At 45.3% G+C, this 15706-nt stretch overlaps 1 protein-coding gene across 25 annotated transcripts in view; it reads left to right on the forward strand.

Annotated features, from left to right (window-relative positions):
• The window catches only part of MAGI1 (membrane associated guanylate kinase, WW and PDZ domain containing 1), a 620267-nt gene that overhangs the window by 550663 nt on the left and 53898 nt on the right, over window positions 1–15706 (forward strand). For all 25 annotated transcript variants that reach the window (XM_084765515.1, XM_084765511.1, XM_084765512.1 and 22 more), the window contains one exon: window positions 1007–1627. In XM_084765515.1, the coding sequence (XP_084621641.1) occupies window positions 1007–1627 (621 nt within the window). The remainder of the gene's footprint in view (window positions 1–1006; window positions 1628–15706) is intronic.

Below are 15706 nucleotides of genomic sequence, written 5' to 3' on the forward strand. Positions count from 1 at the left end.
CATTATATTGTCATTTAACAGAGAAGACAATGGATGCTTTAAAAAAGCTTTATTACCAGATAAAATATGCAGTCTGGTTTTGCTTGGTGCATGCCCCACCTTAAGCCTGCTTCTTTCAACTTCATACTGAAGGTACAGAGAACTAAAATTTCACTTTCAACCCTCATTAGGATTTTGGATGGGCCTTTAAAAGACAGGTCAACAAGAGGGGGAGCATGAAGGTGCATTTAAGATGAGTTTAAAGCCAGGTGTCGTGGCACTCACTTGTAATGCCAGCGCTCAGATACCTGAGGGCAAAGATCACAATGTGGAGGCCAGCCTGGGCCGCACAGTGAGACCTTGACTCTGAAACTGCCTCCCGAAATACCAAGAGTGAATTGGATGTGACACAGGGCCCTCAAAAGTAAGCAGCCCCCCCCCCCAAAGATGCTGTTCAGCACTTGGTACAGTGAACACAGCGGGTTATACAAGCGTGAAGAGGACACACGGGCTTAGGCTATGGTGGTGGAGTAGAGAAGTGGCTAGAAAGTAAGGCATTGGTTGAGCCAAATCAGTGTGTATCAGCTTCTTCCTGTGTGCGTTTACGGCCTTAAACTCATCTTAAATGCACGGGCATGCTTTCCTCTTGTTGACCCATCTTTTGTAAGTCCAAGTCCCATCCAAAATGAGGGTGGAAATGACATTTTCGTTCTTCTGCGCCTTTGGTATGAAGCAGGGTGGGGTTGGGGTGTTCGCCAGAGGATACACTGAAGTGAGACTGCTGCCTCCCGTGTGTGAAGGACATCTCTCATGTCGTCTCATCCCCTGCTTCCAAGAGGAATAAAGGAGGGGGTCGGAACACTTGTCTCGCCCCTGCTAATTTTCTCTTTGTAGCATCGTTAGCTCAGAATAGGCCTGTACCGAGTGATGGATCTTGGGGTGGTAGGTTCTGGATATTAGGAGAATGTTACTGTAGCAACATTTTTATGGTGCTGTTGTCTGACCTCCCAACTCTTTCCTTTTACAGGGGATGTAATTGTCAGTGTGAATGACACCTGTGTTCTGGGACACACGCATGCCCAAGTTGTGAAAATCTTCCAGTCCATTCCCATCGGTGCCAGTGTGGACCTCGAACTCTGCAGAGGTTACCCATTGCCTTTTGACCCGGATGACCCTAATACAAGCTTAGTGACCTCGGTGGCCATTTTGGACAAAGAGCCAATCATTGTAAATGGACAAGAGACCTATGACTCACCAGCGAGCCACAGTAGTAAAACAGGCAAAGTCAGCAGCATGAAGGATGCCAGGCCAAGCAGCCCTGCCGACGTGGCTTCCAACAGTTCTCACGGCTACCCCAACGACACCGTCTCTTTGGCTTCGTCCATAGCCACTCAGCCAGAGCTGATCACGGTCCACATTGTCAAAGGGCCAATGGGCTTTGGCTTTACAATCGCCGATAGTCCTGGCGGGGGTGGCCAGAGAGTGAAACAGATTGTTGACAGTCCCCGCTGCAGAGGCCTCAAAGAAGGGGATCTTATCGTGGAGGTGAACAAGAAGAACGTGCAGGCCCTGACGCACAATCAAGTCGTGGACATGCTGATTGAGTGTCCGAAGGGAAGTGAGGTCACACTGTTGGTGCAGAGGGGAGGTACGTAGGTCACTTTTTGTTCTTTGCCTCTGAAGTCTGAAGCACATTGCTCAGCTCCCTAATCTTAAACTACTTCAGTTTGGGTTGTTTTGGTTTTTGGTTTAATTACAGATTTTCTTTTTGAGACACTAGGCATTAGACACAGGGCCTTCAGCATGCTAGGCTAGCACTGTGCTGCCAGGCTACGTTCCCAGCCCTAGGTCACTTTGGAGATGTCGTTTGGTTGATTGGCACACTCTTCTTCGCAATAAAGTTTATAGTGTTGTATTGCATGCATAGAATTAGAGTGATTCTGTGAAAGCAGATCACTGTGTCTTTTAAAAAAGAGCTAAGACTTGTCTCTCAAAAACAAGATTCCTCTTCTAAGGCTCCTGTATTTCCCTGACCTTCACAGGCTGAGGAATGTCCTCCCGAGTTCCCCCTTCCAGCCTCGGTTCTTACTGTTCTGGTACTTCCGCTGGAATTTAGCCAAGCTGGCTTTGTCCTTTGCTGCCTCGGGGCCTCTCTGTTTCCCTTTCTTCAGCCCGGGCTGTTCTTTTCCCACTGCAGTACTCCCTGGCCCATTTTCTCAAAGATTTCTTCCTAGGAAGTTGTCTATTTCACTCTCAACCACAAACACCCCCATGACATCTCCCCCTACATATCTTTATTGTGATGGCTTTATCATAGTCAACATAATTAATTATCGTGTGCTATTATTTTATATTCTCACTTTCATTTCTTTCTCTTTCACTGGAACTTAAGTCCATTAAGCCAGCACACACATCTGCACATCGTTGTCTGGTAACTCAGGCATTTAGAACCCCTAACTCTTTTAGTGTACTCCTATGGAACTCCTATGGAACTCCTATGGAACTCCTATAGAACTCCTATGGAACTCCTATAGAACTCCCATCATCTTAGTCTTGACACTCAGCTTCCTTCTTTCTTTCTCCTTGCCTAAGCCTCCCATTTTCTTCCTCATCAGCACCCCCAGCACCTCACATTAAGAAATACTCAGTATCGAAATGTCTCACTCCTGGGATATGAACTTGTAACTAGCTGTAGCTAATTGATTGTTGCTCATGGCCACCCTGAGATTGCCCCCCCCCACCTCCACCCCAGATCCTACGCAGGTGATATGCCATGATAACAGATTTGAGCTCTCAGTTATCAGATGCGGTTTCCTTGCAGCAAAAGTGCCCACTTGAAGCTTCGTATTGTGTGATCAAAGTGATTAGGGTCATCGGAGGAAACGCTGACGAGGCACAACTGTTGAGTTAGTTACTGTTCTTCTAACCTTTGTGCAGTCTAGTGTGGTGGTATACACCATTAATCCCAGGCCTCGGGAGGCAGAGGCAGATGGATCTCTGTGAGTTCAAGGGCAGCCTGGTTTACAAAGAGAGTCCAGGACATCCATGGCTACACAAAGAAACCTTGTCTTCAAAAACCAAAAATACCCAAACATTGTTCCGGCTAATTGGGCAGAATACTCCAGTACATCTTGGGGTCTCTTCTTGTTCCTAGACCAACTACTTGTTGCCCAGAAAGCGGATCCCTGAAAGTGACCTTGGTTCATGTAGAAAAACTGGTGGCTTATGGAGTGTTCTCCTACGTGTATGCACCTCTTATCTGATCTTTATCTTTTCCCTGGGAGGTAGGAAAATGCCAGCTCCTGGTAGAACTGAAGTGCTCACCTCATTTCTGCCTCTGCTGTCCCCAGTCTAGTGCTCTGCTAACTTAACCTCCAAACAAAGTTGACTTTGCATACTTGTCCACATGCTTTACGGCCCAGTCTCCTTTCTGACCAATTCTAGCCTTCATTTCTATTGAGTTTATTATTCACTGGACTTTTCTATCATTATGCTCATTTTTAAGGGGACCAAAAAATAGTTTTGTGACAATCTACTAAGTCAGCCTGTATTATAATGAGTTTGCCTAAAATAGCAAAGAGTTGATTATATATATGCACCTTAGATATTAACTAAGTGTATCTTTTCTTAGCTCCTGAGACTGTCTTTCAGTCGATACTATTAGGTTTTCTAGCATTCATATGGAGAGATCCAGACTGTATTGCCTCATTAGTCAACATCTACGTGGGACTCTACAACCTGAGTAATTTAAACTCACTGTAACAGCGACAGTCTGCAAAGTGCGCCCTATGCCCCGTGGTTGATTTATGTGTAGAACAGGAAGTTTGTACATCTGCAGTTGGCAGGCCATCGCCAGCTACTATTAATCTTTCTCAAAAGCATAAAAATATATTTGGTTGTGCCACGCATTACTTGCTTGCATCAGGGTTGACATTTAATCATCCCTCTGTGTGGTGGGGGTTATAAGGAGAATGTGTGATGAAGAAACAGGACAGCAGCTGAGGGAGATGAGGAAGTGAGCGGTCAGTTCGCTGGCTGCTCATGAATCTCATTTCTGTCATAGCTTCTGGTAAGCAGATTGATTAACTCATTAACTCCTCATCGTACGTGGTCCTCAGGCAGCCATGTTGGAAGGATGGGGTTAGTACACTTTATAAAATGGGTTTGTTTTGCTTTGTGGCAGAATTGGATGTTTGCAGCATCTCTTTTCATTCCTAAGCCCCGTGTTCATTTTGATGTCTGTTGTTGTCAAGACTTGGTTCGTTTTACTTTTACTTTTTGGTATATGTCTGTTACTTCCTTCCCAACAGTAGGGAAATAAAGCAGAGGATGACATTTCCGGAGTCATTTTCCAGGGTCAGGCTTGGGCTTCCCATGGTTGTTCACCCACAGGCCGGGTGGCTGGGATTCGCACAGGTTGACCCTAGTCTCTCAGTAGAACCCCATCTTGCTGTTGCTCCCCCTCTGGGGCTTATGTGTTCGGAACAGCCCTCCTTCTTGCCTCCGTCTTCTCAAACCTGTCCTTCTCCTCCCCCTGCTGTCTAGACAAGAGAGTGCTTTTCTGTTAGTGTTAAAACTGTGTCAACAGCATTTGTAGACAGCCTCTGCCTCCCAGCACCAGTGAGAGCCGTAGGCTTTCTTGAGTTGTTTGGGGAAACAAGCTAGACAGTGGTTAATTAATAGTTCTTTAATGTACTGAGGAGCTTTTCCTGTACAGGTTTTTCCATGTTTCAGGGGAGCATTTTACATGCAGTCAGCACAGCACCTATGCCCCTAAGTGTACAAAGCTCTGCTTGCACAGCTAATGCACCTCTGTGCTTCTCTTTCAGAAATAATTCTGTGTGTTGACACAGAACACTTATTTTCAAGGAATTTGACAGCACCTGGTGAATGTGGCAAATGTGTGCTGTGCGTAGGAGAGAAAGCGTCTGTGGGAAAGAGAGCTGAACTGGGCCCATCAGGAGTGAGCAGGCCTCTGGGTTAAGCTGTGTCCTTACCATTATACCTCTTGCCCTGATATTTATTTCTTCATCAAAAAGCAAATATCCGTTTTGAGCTAGAGCATCTTTTGGGCTCCCATTTCATTGTTGTGGAGAAAAGACAGTAGAGTTGGAGCCAGAGGGTGAGCATTTGAATCTTGCTTCTGCCCTCGCCGCTCTGTGCTGTGAGGCAAGTCTCTTACCTTTCCTTAGCCGGCTCAGCATGCAGCAACAGAGAGTGAGTCTTGCCTCATGTGCGTGATGGAGGTAAATAAGAAGTAGCTGTGGATGAACCAACCATCCATGGGGCTTTACTAATGTTGCCAGTTAGCAGGAGTGACAACCACCTGAGACAGACAGACAGACAGACAGACAAACAGACAGAGAAGAAAGGAAGCGAGAAAGAGAACCATAGGTAATCTCTAGCCAGAACTCATAGTCTTACTATTATTCTACGATGTTCTGACATCTGCGTTTTGTTTACGAAGCTCTGTTGTTGGTTGTTAGGTCAGTAAGCAGGTTCCTACCCTGAGACTCCTTCTACCTTCCATTTCTTCTCATATACTCTGTATGTGTTGTAGGGAGAGGGAATTTTAAGTTCAGAAAGCCAAAAATTATTTTCACGTTTGAAAATTTTTCTTTACTAAAAGCCTCTCTGGGTCTGTCGGTGCCGGGGATCAAGCCCGAGGTTGTCTGGGTATGCTCTGTCCTACCGAGCCGCATCTTTCCCTCTTAAGCTTCTGTAAGCAGCTCATGTCTCCATCTTTCCTAAGAGCCATTTCAAATCCCACCGTCTGCATTTTTCTGCTTCAGAGAAAGAAAGGGATGGCTTGGCTCTGTGGTCCTTGTCCTGGGTGAAAGTCATCACTGGCTTCTAGTGATGACATCTGTGGTCCTTATCCTGGGTGGAGGTCATCACTGGCTTCTGGTGATGATGACAGTAATGGAAGGAAGTCTGGTCCACGGTGTGCTTGAACCCTATCATACACGGAGCTCTTTTGTCAGGCCACTAAGTTGGTTTTTTTTTTAGGATTTGATTCTTTTTTTTTAATATTTTTTTAATTTAAGTAATTTATTCAGATTACATCTCAATTGTTACCTCCTCACTTGTATCTTCCCGTACCCTCCTCCCTCCCTCTTTCACCCTATTGCCCTCCCCTAGGTCAGTGACAGAAGGGGACCTCCTTCCCCACCATATGACACAGTCTATCGGGTCTCATCTGGGTAGCCTGCTTACCCTTCCTCTGAGTGCCACCAGGCCTCCCTACCAAGGGGAAGTGGTCAAATAGGGGCACCAGAGTTCATGTCAGAGTCAGTTCCTGCTCTCCACACAAACTGCAGTTGGCTAGATCAGAATAGGGGGTCTAGGTTTACTGCATGCATTGTCCTTGGTTGGTACAGTAGTTTGTGCAGAACCCCACCCACCCGGGTCCAGATCCTCCAGCCTTGGCTGGAAAGATGGCTCAGCTGTTAAAGGCTAGGCCCACAACCAAAAGTATAAGAAGATTTGATTCTTAAGTAATATAATGTCAGGATTCCCAGAGGGTGGAGTATGTGTCTGCTTTTTCTTTCTTTCTTTCTTTCTTTCTTTCTTTCTTTCTTTCTTTTTTTCTTTCTTTCTTTTTTGTTTATTTGTTTGTTTTTGTTTTCTTTTTGTTTTTTTAGAGACAGGGCTTCTCTATGTAGCCTTGGCTGTCCTGGACTCTCTTTGTAGGTCAGCCTGGCCTTGAACTCACAGCAATTCTCCTGCCTCTGCCTCCCAAGTTCTAGAATTAAAGGTGTGTGCCACCACCTCCCAGCTCTGTATCTGCTTTCTTATACCACAGCCAGACTGCTTCATCCACAGGTCACAGGAAGTACTACCCATGAGCTCTGTGGTCTCATCTAGTCACTGCCGAAGAGCAGTGACACATGTTTGGGCAAAAATTAGAGATGAAAATAGTGACTGAGTCCTTACTGTGGGCCAGGCATGTTACCATAGTATAGCAGTACACATTCGAACACAGACATATGTTAAACCCAGTGACGCCTCATTTTTACAACCAAACGGGAATTAATGTGGAAAGAGTTACCCAGAGTGCGATCCTTCTTGAAATGAAGGTGCTTGTTACTGCCTCCTGCAGTAGGAAAGGAAATATGGAGGTGTTTGCTGTTTTTGTTTTGCTTTTTGGTGTGTGTGTGTGTGTGTGTGTGTGTGTGTGTGTGTGTGTGTGTGTGTGTGTGTAAGGAAATTCCAGCTACATTTGAGGAGCATAGGGCAAGAACGGAATTCCCATCGGGAGAGCATGCAGAAGACTTGTAATTCAGACAGTAAACTTTGCCATTGCACCAGGTGCTTCATGTCTTTAATGTTTTTCACACACTTAACGTAGAATTCCTGGAGCCCTCTGAAAAAGGTGCAGCATTAGTTTCATGCTTTTAGGAGACCCTCAAGAGTGTCCAAGTGTCCCAAAATTGCACACTTGGCTAAGATTCAAACCAGGAATCTGGGCCCCAGAGACTGCTTAAGCGTTTTGCTAAGAAGCCTTTTGGTAAGGAAGAGAAAAAGCAGCGCCTCTGGTAGCAGAACTGTTATGTGTCCTGTGTATAGAAATTCTCGCACTAGCATAGTTATTGGGAAGTTTATCTTCTGTATGCATGGATAAGCCTGAAGTCCACAGGCAAATTGATACCGTTTAATTCTCAACAAATTCACTGATGATATTTATTCCACTAAATCATCCATCCAAATAGGTAAAGCAGTAGTAACTAGTTCGTCATCTTAGCCCAGCACTCGCATTGGCCTACCCCCTCTCCCCCCGTGGGTGTATCAGTATGAGTGTAAGTGTGTGTCTCAGTGTGGGTGTATGTGCCTCTGTGTGCATGGTTATGTCTGTCCAGCTGGGTGTGGGTGTGTGTCTCCGTGTGTGCTTGCTTCTGAAATGATGCAAAGCCATCATGACTAGGACCACAGCGAGCTGTCTGCCTGGGAGTTAACCTGGGTGACCAGGCACCTCTCTTCGCCCTCTGGTCTTGAAGTGGAGAATGAGTTGTAAATTGAGCCATGTACGTGCTTAAGCGCCACAATGTCCCTCACTGAGCTGCAGGGCCCCAGGAAGGGAAATTTAGGTTGCTCAAAGAGTGACACATCTTCTCCTCTGAAATGCTGTCCCTCTGCCCTCTTAGATCTCCAGGCACAGAGAACATCTCACCTCTCCCTGGTCTCTTCCAGGCACCCTTATGGCACCTGGCTTTGTACGATTCTCATAAGAGGACTCGGTGTTTCCCCTCTCCATACTCTGCCTAGAGTGGAGTCAAGACACTTCTCACATCCTGATGGCTTCCCAGCATCCAGTGTCAACTCCACGGTCCTGTGTCAAGCCCCGCCATGTGATATGCCCTCTCCCTATTCTTTTTTCTCCCAGAGAGACTCAGGACTCCTTTCTTCACATCCTCTGGCCTCTGCTCTGAGTTCCTTACATCTAAGCTGACTCTCACCATACACATAAAGTGAAATAGCATCAATCACCATCCCTCCCTACTGTCTTTCCTCATAGCCGTTACACAGTGTTTCCTCCTTTACCTTTAGGGGATATACTCCAAGAGCCTCAGTGGATGCCGCAAAGCACAGCCACCACCACCACCACCCCCGGGTATATAGACACATACAGTAAAATTTACTGTGCTAAGCACAGAAGAGACAATTATAGCAAATAATAATGGATAATTAGAACAAAATACATGCTACTCTGGCTAGCTTACAATTTAATATCTATGAATTATTTATTTCTGAAAAATTCAAGTTAGTATTTTCAGACTCCAATTAGCTTAACCCTCAACAAAAGTATCACCTTGGGTAAGGGACACTTTTTGTTGTTGTTTTTTGGTTTTTTGTTTGTTTGTTTGTTTGTTTTTTGTGCTTACTTGAGGACTCCATGACAGCTGGAACTCACCAGTACTTTATTCTATTACCTGAAATAGAGCCTGGTCCATGAGAGTCATTCAGAAAAATCACATAGATTTGTGAGTCGTCCTTAAGGAACCTGTACCTCAGCTTAGGTGTGCCTTAATTCCTACAACTCTTCTTTGAGACGCCTACACCCACTATCTCAAGTGCGCCCCACTTTCTTCTGAGCACCTGTTTCTTAATTCTCTTCTGTTAGCATCTATTAAAGTATTACCAAATTCCCACTCTGTTTCACTAAGAAAAATAAGATCAAAAGTCACATGCATTGTGTGAACAAATGAGATCTTCCAGGCCTTGCTTCCTGCAGAGCAATCCTTAGCAGTTTCCTGAGGTGTGGTTCCTGAAGGACAGCTGAGGGAAAGGACCATCACCACATGGCGGGACAGTGACTACACCTGATTCTGAACCCAGATCTGTTTGGTTTTAGTGCGCGAGTCCTCTTGGGCTTGGGATGGACATGGGCTTATGTTGATCAGCAGCAGTTTTAAGGCAAGGTGTCAGAGAACCTAGCCAGGAAATCCTATGGTCAGTCATGGCAGAAAGTGCTACACGGATGTGTAGCTTATCTTATCCCAGAAGTGAGGTGTTAAGTGCCCTGTATTTTACCATTTCTCTTAATTGTATATCCTGGAACAGAAGGAAAAATATGATATTGAAGATGACGTCATAGTGGGTGCAGTTGTCTTTTAGGCAAGGTAGTAATGCTGATAGCTTCCGTGTATTCAGTTCTTTCCGTGTGTCACTCTGAGCTCTGTGCAATTTGGGGGCAAATGTTTAGGTTCTGGGATGGTCTTTGCAAGATTTCAAATTCTGTCTGGAGTGTCTCCTACATCCTAACTCTGCATTAATATTTGGTGAGTGTGTTTGGTTTTGTTCTGTTGCTGTAACTGGCCAAAAGTGTCTTGGGGAGGAAAGGGCTTATTGCAGCTTACGCTTCCAGATCCCCATCTGTCACTGAGGGAAGTTGGGGCAAGAACTCAAGCCGAAACTGTGAGGAACACTGCTTACTGGCTCACTTCCTCTAACCCATGCCCAGCCAGCTAGCTAGCTATTTTGCTTGCTTTCTTAAATATTTTTAGAATATTTTACGTGAATGAGTGTCCTGCCTGCATGCATGCACGTATGTGCATCACCTGAGTGCCTGGTACATGAGGAGGTCAGAGGAGGACATCAGGTTTCCTGATCTGGAGTTTCAGCCACTTTGTGGATGCTGGGACTTGAACCCAGGCTTTCTACAAGAGTAACAAGTGCTCTTAACTGGTGAGCCATCTCTCTAGCTTTCTTATGCAAGCCAGGACCACCTGCCCAGGAATGGCCAGTGCTCATAGTGGGCTGAGCCCTCCCACAGCAATCAACAAGCAAGACAACCCTTCTCACAGGCATGGCTTCAAGCCAATCAGACTACGCTATTCCTCAACCAAACGCCTTCTTCTCAGGTGACTCTTAGCTATGTCAAGTTGATGATAAAAACTAATTATGACAGAAGTTAATTTGAAAAAGAAACTAAACTCAACTAGACTGAAGATGGCTCAGCAGGTGAAGACACTTGCTGCCAGCCCTATGACAACCTGGGTTCAATCCCTGGAGCGCATGGTAAAAGAGAACTGATGCCTGCAAGCTGTCCTCTGACTTACACACTCTCACACACTTTAGCACACATGTATGAACATATGTGTTAATGTGTATAGGCACGCACACACACAGACACTGGAATGATAACTCACTTGTTAAGAGCATTTACTGCTCTTGCAGAAGACTTACCTGTAGGTTCAATTTGCAGCACCCACATAGTGGCTCAGAACCATCCGTAACTCCCGTTCCACGCCCTCTTCTGACTTCCACTGGCTCCTGCATACATACACACACACACACACACACACACACACACACACACACACACACACACACAAATAAAATAAGAAAATATTTTTTAATGTAAAATACTGCAGGCATTGATAGCATATGCCTTTAATCCCAGCATTCACGAAGCAGAGGTAGGTCTGTCTGAGTTTCAGGCCAGTCAGGTCTAAGTAGTGAGATCTTAACTTTAAAATAAAGAGCAGCCAAAATCATTATGTCTGATCTGCTACCCAAGCCATAAGCCATGTACAGCTTGTCAGAGCTCCTTTGAAAGAGGATGCTGTTGACATCACCTCGGTGTGTTGATGGGTGTGGTATCTCTAACCGACTTAACAACTTACTTAGGGTGTTTGGGTTTTGTAGCACTGTTGGAAGTTGAGGCCTTGGTCGCTTCCATTGTGACGCCTGATGCCTTCTAGGCTTGTTAGAAGCTGTTCGAGTTAAAATTAGCAAACTTTTTCACTTCTGTGGTGCTAAGCAGGATGGCTTTCACGTTTGCTATTAAGGAGCCTTCTGGCCTTTATTAGTAATGCAGTTTGAAGTTGTTATTTTGGTTTATTGCCATGGCTTAAAGTCATCAAGGATTTTATTTTTGAATTCTTCATAAAATGTTAGGTCACATTTGCATTTGAGATGACTTCCACCAAGACAGGAGGTAAATATAAAAATGTCTCTATTTTGCTTGTGTTTCGTTATGTAACGCATAAGAATTGCCCCTCGTTTTCAGGTCTTAAGGGATTCTAAATCTCTTTATTTATTTATTTATTTTTTTGTCTTAAGTTTTAAATCTAGGCATACTGTTTATTCTAACATTTATGTGCAATGTCAGGTGTAACTAGACAATTGAAATTTATCTCTTTATAATCTTTTTTGAATATTATTTTGGATGACAGGGGTGACTAGTTGTGTGTGTGTCTGTGTCTGTGTCTGTGTGTGTCTGTGCCTATACACATGTGCAGGCCCGAGGTTAACCATGGACGTTACTCCTCAGGAGCTGTTCAATTTAGGCTTTGATCTCTCATAGGCCTCGAGGTCACCTGAGTAGGTCTGGTCAGCTGGCCAGTGAGCCTTGGGGATCATGCTGTGTCCACCTTCCCTGAACTGGGACTACAACAGGTGTGTGCTCCCAGGCCTGGATTTTACACATAAGTTCTAAGAACTGAGCTATGTCTCGTGTTTAGCCTTCCCAGCTGACTCATCTCTTCAGCCCTGTTGCTTTAATAATGTGGAGTGGTTGACACACCTCTAACAAATCATTTTTTTTTCCTTCAAGCCAGTCCCTCGTCCCCCTTGGAGGTAAATATAATATCTCAAATGTATGCACATTATTTATTATAAATGTATGTGGGATTTATCGTTCTCGTTAAAAAGTAGCGGCATCTCCTTGCTTTTCCAGAAGAATAGTAGCATTTCATTGGCTGGGATGGCAACAGGATAATTATTATTCTGCGCTGCTACTTACAGATCTGGCTCTGAATGTTAAATACAGCAATTTTTTGTCACTTTGCGAAGTGGGGGGTGCAAAGTTATTCACATTATGTGCCTGGCATTGCCTAGACACAGGGAACAGAGTAGAATCACCTGCAAAGAAAACAGAAAGACTCTTGACTTCTTGAAGTTTTTGTTCTGGGGAAGGTAAAAAAGGGGCAAAAGTCCACAGTGAACAGGAAAGTGTCGGGCAGAGGAAAGTGCCGTGAGAGGTCAAAGGATGGGATGGGCAGTGTGCAGGGAGTTTGCAAAGGCGACTCCTCTGCATTAGCTGGCAAAGCACGAGCAACCAGAGGGCAGGAAGAAAGAAGTGGCAAGGGAGGGCAGTGTGAGTGGAGACAACAAGCAAGAAGAGTCATAGCTGAGGTCAGGAAAGGTACCAGGCCTGGGACTTGGCATGTCTCATTCACAGTGATGCTCACGTTAGCACAATGGAAGAGAAGGGAAAGCTTACCAGTAACATTTGCAGATCCTCTCCCTGGTGTAGATGGAAAGAGTACATTAGAGGAGTGGGAGGAAAGGCAGCTAGCTTTGGCAGCTCAGAGTGACAAGAGTTAAGATCAAGGGCTGTGTTAGGGAAAGTGACAGGACACAGTGGGTGAGCTGGAGGTAGGGTTGACAAATTTGTGTTTAAAAAACAAGCCAGTAGGGGCTGGAGAGACAGCTCAGAGGTTTAGAGCACTGGCTGTTCTTCTAAAGGTCATGAATTCAATTCCCAGCAACCACATGGTGGCTCACAACCATCTAAAGGAGATCTGATGCCCTCTTCTGGCATGTGGGCAGAATACTGTATAAATAATGAATAAATAAATCTTTAAAAAAAAAAAACAAGCTAGTAAATTTTTTAAGCCTTACAGCCTCTCTGTTCACCACTCATCTGCCCCTGTACCAGATAGAAAGCAAATATGTGGCTTGTTTGTGTTATAAAAACACATGATATGCCTTACTAGTTTCCATCCATTTGTGACAAATTCCATCTCCACAAACAACTTAGGGGAGAAAGGGATTTGTTTGGCTTATCCTTCCAGGTCACAGTCCCATCACTGAAGAAGTCAGGTCAGGAACTCAAGTGGGAACTTGAAGGGAGGCCTGCTTGTTATTCCACACATACACCGCTCATAACCAGGGAACTCAGTTATAGGCAAAGAAGTAGTGCAGAAGCCAGGAAAGATCGCCACTTACTGGCAAACCCTGTCTTAGTCAGCCTTCTATAAAGCCCAGGACTGCCTGGTGCCAGGAATGGTGCTACCAACAGTGGTATGGGCCCTCCTACCTCAATTAACAGTCACAACAGTCACCCACAGGTACGGCCTCATGGCAGTCTCATATGGGTTATCCTTAAGTTGCGAAGCCATTGTCAGGGGACTTCAGGCTGTGCCAAGGTGACAGTCAGAGCTGACCAGAACACTTAGAGGCTCCAGTTTCAATAACTCTTCGCCAGGATTTGGGTACTAAAAGAGCAGTGGCCAGAGTCATGCTGTGGAGTCAAGAGCGCCTTCTGAGGCGTGTTCCTTGTGAAATGCCCCATTGGCATGCAAGTGCATCGTGGATGTGTGCTGTTGCCTGGAGTCTGGAATAAGGGCCCGAGAAATATACGTTTGTGGGCCATTGTTAAGTCAATGAATGTTCTGCCAAATATTGGGTATGGCCTATTGCTAGCCATGAAATCAATATATTTGGCTATAACTGGTATTTTTATTTTAAGTGTAAGAGAATATAAAATCTTACTATGAAAAAAATAGGTACTTTTCCATAAAACGTTGTGTACATGTTTGTGCACACCTGTACATATATGTAACAGTATGCGTACATAAATATGTTATGTACTCCTCACTGTGGACCAGACTCACAATTCTTCACACGTGTGGACAGTTCACACACGTAGACAGTCAATAGAGCCCTGGGACTGACTAAGGTTATTTGTGACAAGATAAAAAAAGAAGAAAGAAGGGGACAAAACAGAAACCTCAGAGGCCCACCGCCCTACAAGGTCAGGCTGGGCAGAAGGCCCCAGCAAGAACAGAATAGGTTGAAAGGGGAAAGGAATGGGAGAATTAAAACTGGGCATTTCAGAATCCCAGAGTAAAGACATGGCCATGGCGTCAGGAAACGCGCATGACGGTACAGTGCTGCCTGTGGCGTGGGTGGCCTCCTGAGCATGTGGGAGACCTCCTGCGTAGCACTGGGGTTCTCGGGGGGGGGGGGGGGGGATAGTCGGCCTCAAGTGAATGACAAGGACTGTGGGAGTTGGAGGTCGGGGCAAGCTGGAGGAACCCTGCATGAAGTAGAACAGCCAGAAGAAAGGCGAGTGAGCATGCGGAGTCATGGGAGGGGCGCGCTCCTTTTTCTTACAAGGTGGGAACATCTTGAGTGATGGTTGATGTGACTTAGAAGAACCTGGTCTATGGAGAGCTGAAAGAAGCCAGTGCTTTCTGTTTGCAGACATACAGTCCAAGGAGGAGGAGGGAAAGGAGCCCTCGCAGGGGAGGAAGATTGGCTGGTGGGGTGATCTGTGTAAACTGTGTAGAAGATGAACTAGATTTGATGATTGTTTTTTTTTCTCCTGAAAGTAGAATACTCAAAACACGTGCATGTTTGGAGCTTGCGCTTAATAGAGCCAATTGAAGTTACGCTGTAGCTGCTTACATTTCACTGTGTCTGTGTTTTTATATGCGTGTGGGTTACCTGCCTGCACTCACATGTGTGCATGTATATATAGAGAGAGGCCAGAGTTCATCCTTGGCTATCATTCCTCTGGAGACATCCAGCTCGGCTTTTGAGACAAGATCTCTCACTGGAGCCTGGAGCTTTCTGATTAGGATAGGAGGGCCTGCCACCAAGCCCCAGAAATCTACCTGTCTCTGCCTCCCCAGTCCTACCTAGGATTACAAGCATATGCCATCCTGTCTGGCATCTTAGAGGAGTGCTTAAGAGCAAACTCAGGGCAGTGTGGTTGCCAGGCAAGCACTATACTGACTGAGCTGTTCATCTCCTGGCCTCTATTTCCTATTTAATTTAATTGTCCTATTAGTAATGCTTATTATAAGCCTCTTATCAATTAACCCCTTTCTAGTCCCATCAAAGATTGAACTCATTCTTCGTGTTCAGCTTTAGAATACGAAGAGTGAAAACATAGTATGTCCAATCTAGTTAACGGAGTCAAGACCGGCTGATACGTTTTACCTGAGTGACATGTGTCCTCTCTGTGTAGATTTGGATGAGAGGTGAGTCCAGGAGGAGATGAATGGGGAGCCTGTTGAGGTGACTGTGAGGCAGGAACAGGATGCAGACAGTGATGCCACACTGCAGACACACGAACCAAGTATCATCAACTGAAAGTCCACCCCACGTTGCAGGTGGCTCGCAGCATTTGGTTAGATGTCATGTGCATGCCTGCCTGACCACACTGTCACATGTTCCTTAGATGATGAATTGTCACCTGTGAGAACTGTTG

The sequence above is a fragment of the Acomys minous genome (assembly GCF_964271855.1).
Source record: "Acomys minous genome assembly, chromosome: 17".
In the NCBI taxonomy this organism is placed as follows: Eukaryota; Metazoa; Chordata; class Mammalia; order Rodentia; family Muridae; genus Acomys; species Acomys minous.